The sequence below is a fragment of the Mizuhopecten yessoensis genome, unplaced genomic scaffold (assembly GCF_002113885.1).
Source record: "Mizuhopecten yessoensis strain PY_sf001 unplaced genomic scaffold, ASM211388v2 scaffold2329, whole genome shotgun sequence".
NCBI lineage: Eukaryota > Metazoa > Mollusca > Bivalvia > Pectinida > Pectinidae > Mizuhopecten > Mizuhopecten yessoensis.
The window spans coordinates 5,012,626-5,024,907 of record NW_018404492.1 but is presented as its reverse complement, the minus strand read 5'-3'; the positions used below and the strand labels follow the sequence as shown (position 1 = coordinate 5,024,907).

The following is a 12,282-nucleotide window of genomic DNA, read 5'->3' as shown; positions in this document are numbered from 1 at the left end:
GGGGGGGTCCATGTGGAGGAAAATGGTGAAAATACATGATTATTAAAGAAAATTCTGAGGGTGGGGGGGTTTCCTGAAGCCCAAAAAAAACCTCTGGAATCTGCCACTGATGTATAGTGAATGAATTTAAACTTATACAGGGAAAATCTGGAATTTGAAAGCAATATTAAAATAAAGATGGGCCATTCTATGTCTATGTAAAATTACAAGAAACATGGAGGGGTCAATTTCATTTCTGAGGGGTCAATGACCTCAGCCCCCCTCCAGAATTATCACTGCTAATATAACCCAACCCCCGTCATGTCCATGCCCTCCATGGAACACAACACTTACCATATAAGATGGCAGCTGATTTTCTCACCTCTAAAGACCTGGATCTAGAATCTGTTTTGACTGATCATTATATACAATGTACCAAATAGACTGACACTTTCATGTTTATGTTCCAGTATATACGTATACTGCAGTGCTCCAGATAACATTTGAATATGTGTTTTTTTTTACTCCTACCTTTCCAAAGTGTTGGTGTGAAAACTTAAATTTTTGAACCATGAAGTACTGTAAAAGCAACGTTGCCAGAAAATGTTAAAATAAGTTGAATAATGGGTATGTGTACTGTTATACTTATACAATAAAAATGACTCAAAAATTTGCCCATTTCAAATAGCGATTGTTGTGTTGAAAGCGTCATGATTCAATCGTCTAAAATATTCTCGATCATGTTAGCATTTGTAACAGTAGGCATTGATTTACATACTATGCAAGCATCTCAGTGAGTCGCTGTAAGCGTATTATAATCTGTTAAATTGGCCACGAAGCCCGACGCAATGTTCCGGATTTTGCTTGCGTGAATTAAGCAAGTTCATTTTTTTTCTTTTGCGTATGCATTCACACAAGCTATCTGGAGCACTGTACTGTTTACATGCCCTCCAGCCCATATAGACATATTGTATTCCCTGAAATTGCATAATGACCTATTCCATTATTTGAATTTGTGGAGTTCAAATGTGTCTTCAGGGGTGAATGAGTTAATTCCAATGGCAATATCAGTGTGTCCTCCTGCTTTTAAACAAACATGTACAAGTGCTACAAATCTGATCTAAAGTTACATCTTGATATGTTAATAATGAAATGAATGTTTTTATTTTAGGATAACTGGGAGGATGACGAGGAAGAGAAGAAAGCTGAAGGCGCAGGTAGAATCTAAGAATCAAAATAATATTCATATATGAAAGAAGTGTTGTTCCAATTAATCAATGTAATTAAAGATTAGTTGCTTTGCCACTGACTGACAAATTGATTTTGATTTTATGATTGATCATGGATTGACTAGAACATGAGAACTTTCAAGAGTTATTGAGATGTGGATCAGACTTGAAAAGTGATTACACAAACAATATTACTCAAACGTTTTACCATAAGCTGCATTCAAGCAACGTTTTAGCCTATAGATTTAAAAGATTTCATTTGATGACCAGTCATGAGATTAGAAGCGATATCAAGCACAAGATAAAACAAATAAGTTTAGCTACTTTTCCTGAAAGATTCAGCATTATTTAGGAAAAGACTATGACACCATCATAAATATTAACTAATGATTCCAGAGTTTGGATAAGATGATCAGTTAGTAAATTTATTATAATTAAACAAAAATCACAAAGATGTGTTAACTGTATAAAACATTAGTTATTGCATTACAAAATCATTAATTTATGTTGTTATTTAAGAAATAATCAACGTTTGTTTTATGGTGGAATATATAACGAGGCCAATATCTCTTCATATCACAACAAGCTGCATGTTTTTTTTATGATTTCTTACCCTATGGGCAATTGTTCTATTTTGTGTATTTAACCTGAAAATATTTGAAAAGACTTAATTATCAGTTGCTATTTGGCCAACGGACGATAAACAATTATCACTGACGTCATGCTTTATACCAGACATAGTTAGTTTGGCAGGTTTTTAGTAGATCTAGATGTTAAATAGAAACATTTTTTGTTTGTTTGCTAGAAGATCTTCAAATACATAAAAAAGAGTATGCGGTTACTAGAAACAAGTCCCACAGGGGAGGTTTTTGAGGAATGTTGGTCTGTTGGGATATAATACATTCATTTGCATGGTCCATCGTCCAATAATTAAAAGTTATTAACCAATGAAAGTGCTGTTATATTTCAAACGTGGTCGAATTGGTTTCATTCAATTCTGATTGTTAAAAAAGCTAACATTCAAGAATATAATACATAATAAAGTATGTATTATGGTACTAAACTGTGAATAAATATCCGAAATGGCAGAGAAAAAGTTGAATAGCACAAATCTTCAACTCTGCACATTCAGGATTTTAACCAGTCATGGGGAGTTGTTAATCAACTACTGACCTTGGTGAGGTGATGGTGGTAGAATAATAGAGATTGTAAAAGGACAGGTATTGGTACTAGTGCATGCACTGGAAATTTACTTCAGTTATTGTGATTGTTGTTCTTACAATTTTCCTTTATCAATGTTAGAGTCTGGTTCTGCAGCAGAATCCGGAAAAGCCTTTCAACGAAAGAAAAAGAAACTAGCCGATAGAATAGCAGAAAAACAAGCAGCAAAGAAAAAAGCACAGGTAAAAAAATGTCAAACTAGTTTTTTACGGTAGATATATATGAAGATGAAAGGTTATTAAAATGTATTAATTTCTTGTTTTCAGTATTGTCCTTGTCAGACCCCCATCATTGAAGAAAGTATTGTATTGATGCTCTTTATTTCAGATTCATTTCAATACAACAACATGAGATGTCTTGGCAGTGAAATTTTATTATTTTTGCAAAATGTTTGTTTTAGCTTGCTTTTTAGGTCAAATGGTCTGAAGTTAGGTCACTGCTTATCAATATCTACATGATATGTTTAGTTCCTTTGATTCTTTATAACTCAGAATTTCATGCTAGGCCTTCTTAGTCCAAAGTGCTAGCTTGGGCTTCTTTTTCAATTTCAAAAAAGGCAATATTCAAACTTAACATTGAGCCCATACACGTGTGCACAATCACCATAAGAAACACTTTCGGTCTATGGGGATCATTTACTTCATTAACCAAGTTGTCTATGAAGTTGTATCGTATGATGTTTATGATTCAATGATAAGTCTAGTGGTGAGGGAATTCAAAGTTTTCTGTTATGTTAATTTTCTTCCGATATTATTTTAAATATTTCCTAAATATCATGTTATAAAGAGCACTTACTGTGTAAGGCAAATTTTCTTATGTCTATAAAGTGTCAGTAGCTCTGTATATATATAAAGAAAACCTGTATTAAATATTGATCTATTGTCTATAGTCTATAAATTCTGAATTCTAAGACTGAGAAGGTCACAGTTATTGCCATCAAAATCCTAACCAGCCAGTGTATCCAATTCAAAGGAAAATTAAAAAAACAAACCCCTCTACATCAAGGAATCAGCTGGGGATTATTATTGTTGTAAAAAGAGTTTCAGTTTACTTACTCCGTCTCTTACTTTCAGAGGTCCCCATATGCTCTCAAACTTTATACAAATGTCCCCTAATCAGCTGAAAATTTGTGACAAAACCATATTAGATATATATTAAGTGGATGGTGTTGCATGTGTACCACTCGATGCCCAGATGACAATTTCTACAATAGTCACATTCTAATTCATTTGAGATGTAATAGTTCGTTTGATGGGTCATTCGAAACAATTTGTGACAGTAGTATTACAACAATAAACAGTGTGCAATTTTCTGATTTACTTATGAAGCCCAGATGGTGATAGTTAAAGATGTCATTGACCCCTACTAGCCCTGACATGTCATGAAATTAAATATTGATGACATCACGAACAAAAGAGTGACTCGGAAGGGTCAATGTAATTCTGCCTAACTTTTAATTTTCTTGACATCACCAATCCATGACAGTTTGACCCAAATTAAAATATGTATCTTAAAATTGTTGTTTCTTTTAGTGGTATATCATGATTTTACCATTGCAAATGTCCATTTTACTGGCTCTACTCCACGTCACAATTAGTTGTTATACTCGTCCTGGCCATCAAGTCCTGTGTAGTGGAATATATTCTGATCCAATGTAACTGCTACACACTGTACTATGATTGTGTCTTAACCATTAGAGTCAAGGTCACTTTTTTTTCTTGTGTTTTGGGTCGGCACAAAATTCACACTAATTTCTTTGGACAGTGATGATGTGGACGATTGACTTGATAATGGTTTACAGTTGTATTTTACGATAGTTAACTGTTCACACCTATTTCACAAAGAATTTTGTTTCTCAGGAAGAGGAACAGAGAGTTCTCACACCTGAAGAGGAGCTGTCCGAGAAATTACGACGGAGAAAGCTGCAGGAAGAATCTGACCTCAAACTTGCGAAGGAAGCCTTTGGTACATAATAGGGATTATATTTGTATAACAACATTGAGTTCACTGCATCGAGATATAAACTAATTAAGTTGTCAGATCACTAGAATGGATTAATATTTGCTGGTGTTTGTTTTAAATTTTGTCATGATACATATCCCCTTGCAATTCATTCTCTCTTGTTCCAACATGTTGACTTCTTGTACATTTTTATTTTTACATTGTTCATGCCAAATTCTATCGCCAGTGAAGCATGTTCAATGTTGTACTCCTAGAAATCGATATTCAAGAAACGAGCAAATTTGTGGAAATTTTATCACCAGCTTTCAGGACATATTTTTAGTTTTCAGTCAATTGTAACCTCATTTATGCATAATATGCTGAGATATGTCAATGTGTATGTGCATATGAAACACATTTTGTTAAATCAATGCTTCAGTATGGCAATTATTGTATGGAAGTTGTGGTGTGTTGCATCTTAATACAAGGTCACTCTGGCCTTGATTTGACCTTTGACTTTGACCTAAGTGCTTAAGTAATATTTTCAACAATATATCGCAGCAGCTGTTTCATAATTTGAAATCAAACTTTGTATATAAAGATGCATCATGGGAAGGCAGTGTATCACGCCCTTAAATGAGGTCACTGTGACCTCATTTTGACTTGACCTTTACTTCAAGTACTAAATTGAAATACAGTGTAATACACGTTACTGCAGCATATCATGAAAATTGGTATCAAATTTTGTGGATATACAAGGAGTGGGGGTATCAATGAAGCCTTCACTTCAAGCTAAATCTAGTCTTTTCTTCAATTTATCGGAAAACTAGCAACTTTGATCTAGAATACATAAGTGTCAGCTTTGAACCCAAGCTATAATGACGTTAACACCGAATACATTTGATATTACAGGTACAAGTGACATTACTGGTATAGATGCAATGTTCCCAGAGACAGAAGAAGAATACCAAGAGTTTGAAGAGGCGTTGAAAAATAAAATTACATACTTTGATGTAAGTACATGTTATGTTGAAGTATATTTTTACAGTACACAAAATCATCAAGCTTAGATGAAAAATGATACAGATCCAAATTTCAGTACTATGATTTTCATCTTCGTGTTTAGATGTAAAATGTATTCTCCTTCATTCTTTTTTGCCTCTCTTTCCAATGTTCAGCGAGTGCTTGCATACATTTATTTTAATGCGTGTTATTTTTTTTCTTTTCCAGAAATCCAAACATTATGTTTCCTTAATAGAAAAGTTATTTACAGATATAGTTCTCACTCGTAAGTATATCAAGGTCAATCTCGTTTTCGAAGTCATTGTATTCAAGAATTTGATCAGTTATAACGAAATCAAAGTATTGCTAAGTTCATATTGGGCTGCTCAGGTTTTCATAGCTAACAGGGTTTGGCACTTAAGGTAATAGGATTGTGTCACCATTTCTCAGTAGAATTTCTTCAAATTTTGTAGTTATATTGCTTTAAAGTAAGAAAATTTTCTGCCACAAAAAAGATATAGGTTGTCAGAATTTTAAGGTTTTTAAATGGCAATTTATGTAAAAAGGAGTGAATTTTGAAAAAAAATGAAAGACACAATATTTTTACAAAATGATGTCAATAAAAATAATACTGACATATATTAGTATTGCATTAATGTATATCAATTTAATAAATGCTGAAATTGTGTAAAATTAATTCACTATAGACGATATAAAAATTGACATTTTATAATAAAACCATATACACATAGTAATTGCAGATAAGAGTTATCGTTCTTGAAAAACTTAACAGTAGTGAAATAGGTAGCCGGTTTCCTAAGTACAGAAAAATTGACACATGTGACTCATTGATAAAAAAAACTGAATTAATGCCTGGATTGCTTTGAAATACTTTAATATTGAGAGAGCACACTGTTTTGTCAATAATAAACATACAATATTCATCAGTTTAATATTAAACATTAGAATTTGCGGGAATTATGATACTGTCGCCCTACATTGGATTTTCAACAAGGGATGTACTTCCTGTTTCCGTTTATCGATACACTCCAATGACCTTAAGCTAGTCCTGTGGGCTATTAGATTTCAGCAAGGACTAGGAAATCACCTAGTAAACCCAGTTGGTCTTTTGGACTTGTGAAAATTATCTATTATGAATATTGTTTGTTCCTTTTCAGTACTACATAAATGTACTAAAAAAAACAGCCATCTCTTCTGGTTTCATGCTATACTTATCTACTTGGGAAGTTCTCTTCAATAGCCATGTCTCTTGACTAGCAAACTCAAGGTAGGACTGGTGAACACTGTTCAACAAGTCCTCTGTTTTACCAAGTAAACAGTTTCTTAAACTTGGTGGAGAAATGAATTATGATGTGTGCTGACACAAGTGAAAATGTTAGAAATATTCTGCCACACAATAATCTAGATATGTTCTGGCACACAGCAGGGCCCTTGCTGAACTGTCAATATTCTAGTAAGGTTGCTTACATTTACACATACTTAACATCATCTTTAGAAGTTAAAATCTCTTATTTTACATATATCAGTAATTAGATCATAACTGGTGTACATGTTTTTACTGTAAACTCATATTTTTGTGTCATGAAATATTCACCCTCTGCCCCTGTTTTGAGTTTTTCTGTAGACTCACCCTGATGTTGAAGGGGGGAAACTTTTATGAATTTCTTGTCTTATAAAACAGTGGCGCAGCATACATGTATGGTTGAGTGCTCAAGTATTATTTGTATATTTTTTATTAATTTCTTATTTTAAGATTAATGTGAATCGTCCGTATCGATCATAAAAATGTAAAGAAATAATTAAAAATCTTCTTGAATTAGTTTGATAAAATAGTGTTGTTATATGTTATGTCTATACACATGGACGAATTTTGAAGGTTTATTTGAATCAAAAACTACTTAGTGAAGTACAAAATTAAATATTATTCACATAAAAATCCAGTTTTACTTGTTAATTATCATACTTTAAAAGGAGTAAGGACCTAGTAGAATGTTTTTTCCAGCTATGGTCCCTCCCATAGATTTATGTCTTAATTAACTAGCTTTCTTATCTTTTCCACTTTTAAAGTAGTTTTATGTTTTCCAGTTGAAACAGAAGATGTAAGAAAGGTTGGGAGCTGCATAACAACAATTTATCAAGAAAAGCAGAAACAACAAAAAGTATGTATTGCTGTAAATTGTATACAACTTCATTTTCATCAATGCTTAATTTGTGATTCCTCTACCAATGGCTAATTCACGAGGATTTAGTTTCACATAAAGGAATAACTTGTGTATTCATTGTTAAGTTTTCTCTATGTATTGTTTTATAATTCAATCGGGGGGGAAAAGGCATTAATAATGTGTGATTACTTGCACCCAGTCCTTTTTGTCACTGAATTAATACTTGAAAGATACTTGAATGTATAATCAACCCAAAAAGGGTGAATTTTCAAGTTTGCCATCCTTAATTTGTGTATTTCAAATATCATTTTTCACAAAGGTTTTTAATTGTTCCATGTTAGGAATTATTGAATCATAAACTCTATTGTCAATTTTCTGTGTTTGTCATTCATCTCCCAAGGATGTCATCTTTGACCTGCAGCTTGTGTGAAAGAGCTGTCTTATTTTCTTTCTCTCAGAAAAATAGCCTTGATTAACTTTCAGGCAACAAAAAGAAAATATAAAAAAGTTTTTAAAACATGCATAACCACTACAAAATGTGAATGTGGTGCAACAAAGGATTTTCATTTCTTTGAAAAGGAAACCAAACACTTTTATTGAACAAACAGAAAATAACACAATCCCCCCATTACCGCAAGATACTAATAAAAGAAGCGATCCTAGCATCACCATGAACCAGGATTACTGGTGTTAATAGAGCTAAGTTACAGAGACAAAGAAAAGCAGTTCTGCACTTTATTTATCATATTCGTTTTTATTGTTCTTTTAGGAATTGAAAAAGAAAGAAAAGAAGAAAAACAAAATCACAATTAGATCCGAGCGAGAAGGAGATTTTGGAGATTTAGCTGCAGCCTCATCAGGACATTATGACGACATCTACGATGAAGATTTTATATAACACCTATACATTCATAATATGCTCATATTTCTAGCTTAGAAACCAGTTTAAGAAGCCTTATTTTTATAAGCTCATCGGTCCCTGGCCTACGAGAGTTTCACATTGAATGGCAGTGCATTGAACACCAGGAACCAATACCTAGGACATGAACTACTCCTTTATGAAAACTGTGTAGTCCCTAGTTTGCAATTCATTGGTTTACTCAAGATACAGTGGATTTCATGTGGAGAAGTGAAATTGTCAATTTTTTAAATGTAAAATTTCTGGGTAAAACCTGATGGACCTGCAAATGTTTATGGAGGCTTTGAAAGTCTCTGCCAATGTGCACAAGAAAGTTACATAAAATCACTAGGTCCGTCTCTATTTCATAAATGAAAAAGTCTGGTTCAACCTTTTAGAACACAATAAACGAAACTGTCCCAGCACAGAAAATTTTAAATGCAGATGAAATATATTGTTGTAAATAAAGATAATTAGAAGTGCAATCCACTGTATTAGCAATTTGTCTTGGTTCAATTAAATGAAGGCAAATCAGGGTGACAATTATGTCATTCACCCCTGAAATTTCATAATGAACTATTCCAACCTTTGAATAGGAAGAGTTCAAATGTATCTTCAGGGGTAAATGAGTGCGTGATCCGAGAAATAATTATAACTTCATGTGAATTCTGTGATAAATTCTGTTTGGAGGGGAAATGTGTATGACAATTATCTCAGCAGTTATGAGTTTGAGAAAAATGTACGATAGCTACATAATTTGTCTTTTACATTAAAAATTAGATTGATATCTATAGTGTTCATGTTGGCTTTTGTTACCTGGGACTAACCGATACTGTGGGACAATGTTTATCCAGGTGTCAAATGTTTGGGATGACACAATTACCTGGACCAAAGAAACAAAACTGGTCACTGTAAATTCACTGTTAATGCAGGTTTCCTGAAAGCAATTTTCCAAAGTCTGCATTAACTAGGATTTGAATTCAATTCAATTGTGGTATTTTTTCTTCACTAACTTATTTTTTCAACACTTGAAAAGCTGGTATAAAACATTAATTAAAAGAGTTGATAAATAAAGCAAGACTGCCATATTCAACCAGTGTTTTATTAATTTTGATAGTTTATATGGAATTTTGAACCACCTCTGACAGTCTGGGTTTTTTTTGGTGATTCTGGTGGTTTTATATGCATTTGTCCTGTTTTCCTTGCCTCCATTATTCATATGTTCAGTTCAAATGACTCCTGCTCTGTAAATGTACCAAACTGATCATGTTGTGTCCAGTAGATTTCGTCTTCAGATAATTTACCTGTAATCAAATGTGTATGCAATATTATCCAATTTTGACATTTTTTGCAATCATATACAATCACATATACATTTGGCTTGAATTAATATTATCACTGCAATGATATATGATCTTCATGATTCAAGATTGCTTAGGTTGCTTAACAGCTCACACTGTTGCTGATTCTGTGTCCGAAACCATTCAACAGAATGTAAATCAGTGCAGTTTTATGTTAATTTAATCAATTTAATTAATTTAACATAAATACAAATATGTACATATATAGCATTTAATTAATGCTTGCATTTTGTATCAAACAATCTTTAATACATTTTCATGCAAAAGGTAATTTCAGCATGCTTCTTGTTGTATAAAACTGATTTTTTTCACCAATGTAAATCCCAAATTCCTGAAGTTTGTTTCGTTTGCTTTTGCTCCTTTATATTTTTACAAGGTAAGGGACATCACAAAGGGAATCAACACATCAGTATGGTGACACCTAGTGCATCCTAAAGAGAAATAAAATTACCATTCTAAAAAACAATTCTTCTTTACCGTATCTGCCGTAAGTTGTGCCCAGGGCGCTTAAATGGTAGCCTTTATTAGGATAATAAAGAATGAGCTGTGATAGAAGAAGCTATTCAATTTGGACTGTTGCTATGGTAATATAATGTCAAATGTTTCAACTGCTTCACAGGAAGTTCAGCCATAAACACCGAACAAAAATCCCTGCTTTTGAAAAGTGTAAATACTGTTTCAAAATAATTGACCCAGCTGGAAAGGTCTGGGATATTAAAGGATGTTTATGGAATTCAACTTCCTTCTGAAGAAGGGGAAGGGGTGCTGTTTACTTACAGCAATACAAACACAGCTTTACAAGGATTGTATTTCCGAACAACATTATGATAAAAATTCTTGTCCCACCGCAGGCAAAACAATAGTGAATTCCACTGCAGTTGTTCACAGTTACCTCCCCTTACTTTCATTTTAGATATAACTAGCAGGACTGGGCCAAGAAGTCACCAATGACTGCATTGACAACTGAGAATATTTCATGTTTGGAGGTCCGGTGTTCAAATGCCAGTTTTGCCCTTTAATTTTTTCTATTTAATATATTTCTGCTGTTACAGGTGCATTTATTGATCCTTGACATACCTAACCAGTTTGTTGGTATGAACTTGCAAAATTTAGAGCTTGTGAATGTGTTGGTTAGATTGGTGCAGACATTGCCTTAGCATTATACCCTATACTATTTTATTTATATATTGATACTGCAGTATTGACTTCCTCTAGCCAGCAGACTGGGTTTTTTTGTTGTTGTTACACAGAGGGTTGTTTTGAAGATTGGTAAACTAGGTTCACTGTGTCCTAAATTACATCTGAAAACCACAACATTTTTCTTGCAGAAAATGACAAAGTCTTGATAAAAATGTATTGTAACATCTTCATTGTACATTTTGTTCATTAGTTTTGATAGAAAATGTCAAATTGAGAGTACAAGGACAACTTTTGTGTTAAGCCTGAACACATAGTGAAATTCTCATTAAAATATATTGAAATAGATTCATTGTCCATTTGTATATTAAACCCGAGGTCATATATAAAATAGGGCCATGGAGCAAAGGTGAAGGTCACTGTTTAAGGTAATAGGATTATGTCACCATTTCTCAGTAGAATTTCTTCAAATTTTGAAGTTATATTGCTTTGAAGTTACGAAAACTTTCTGCCACAAAAAATATATAGGTTGTCAGAATTTTAAGGATTTTAAATGAAATTTTTTGTAAAAAGGAGTGAATTTTGGGGGGAAATGGAAGACACAATTTTTGCAAACTAATGTCAATAAAAATGATACTGACAGATTAGTATTGCATTAATGTATATCAATTAAATAAATGCTGAAATTGTGTAAAATAAATTATCTATAAACGATAAAAAATATTTTTTTATAAAACGATATACACAGTAATTTCATGTAACAGTTATCGTTCTTGAAAAACTTCACAGTAGTGAAATAGGTAGCCAGTTTCCTTAAGTACAGAAAAATGGGCAGATGCCACTCATTGATACAAAAGCAACTGAATTAATGCCTGGATTGCTTTGAAATATTTTAATATTGAGAGAATACACCGTTCTGTCAATAATAAACATACAATATTCATCAGTTTAATATTAAACATTAGAATATGCAGAAATTGTGATACTGGGTCCCTACATTGGGTTTTCAACAAGGGATGTACTTCCTATTTCCGTTGATCAATACACTCCTATGACCTTAAACAAATGGTCATGAGTTACCTATACCTGTATGCAAAACTTTTCCATAAATCGAAAACATGGCTTGTGGGTTGCATCAGGAAAGAGCAAGACCCCTATTGATTTTAGGTGTAGTTTGTCAAGGGTCAAGGTCACAATTACTGAAAATTAGCATTTCTTTTGTCTGGATTATGATCACACTAAGCTCAGATTTGGTATATACATTGCTATAGGGACAAAGAAGAACCTTATTGATTTCGAGGATAGTCTGCCCAAGTCAAGGTCACTTGCTC

The 12,282-nt window shown here is 33.0% G+C and overlaps 1 protein-coding gene across 2 annotated transcripts in view; it reads left to right on the top strand.

Moving 5' to 3' along the window:
- Positions 1 to 11,299, top strand: part of LOC110445646 (eukaryotic translation initiation factor 3 subunit J-A-like) — a 14,524-nt gene extending 3,225 nt beyond the window's left edge. Inside the window, exons 3-9 of one of the 2 annotated variants that reach the window (XM_021490365.1) lie at positions 1,151 to 1,190; positions 2,511 to 2,611; positions 4,289 to 4,394; positions 5,283 to 5,383; positions 5,601 to 5,658; positions 7,479 to 7,552; positions 8,325 to 11,299. In XM_021490365.1, the coding sequence (XP_021346040.1) occupies positions 1,151 to 1,190; positions 2,511 to 2,611; positions 4,289 to 4,394; positions 5,283 to 5,383; positions 5,601 to 5,658; positions 7,479 to 7,552; positions 8,325 to 8,453 (609 nt within the window). In that variant the 3' untranslated portion in view covers positions 8,454 to 11,299. Of the gene's footprint in view, positions 1 to 1,150; positions 1,197 to 2,510; positions 2,612 to 4,288; positions 4,395 to 5,282; positions 5,384 to 5,600; positions 5,659 to 7,478; positions 7,553 to 8,324 lie in introns of both variants that reach the window. The other variant, XM_021490364.1, reaches the window with a different exon arrangement.
- The last annotated feature ends 983 nt before the right edge of the window (positions 11,300 to 12,282 follow it).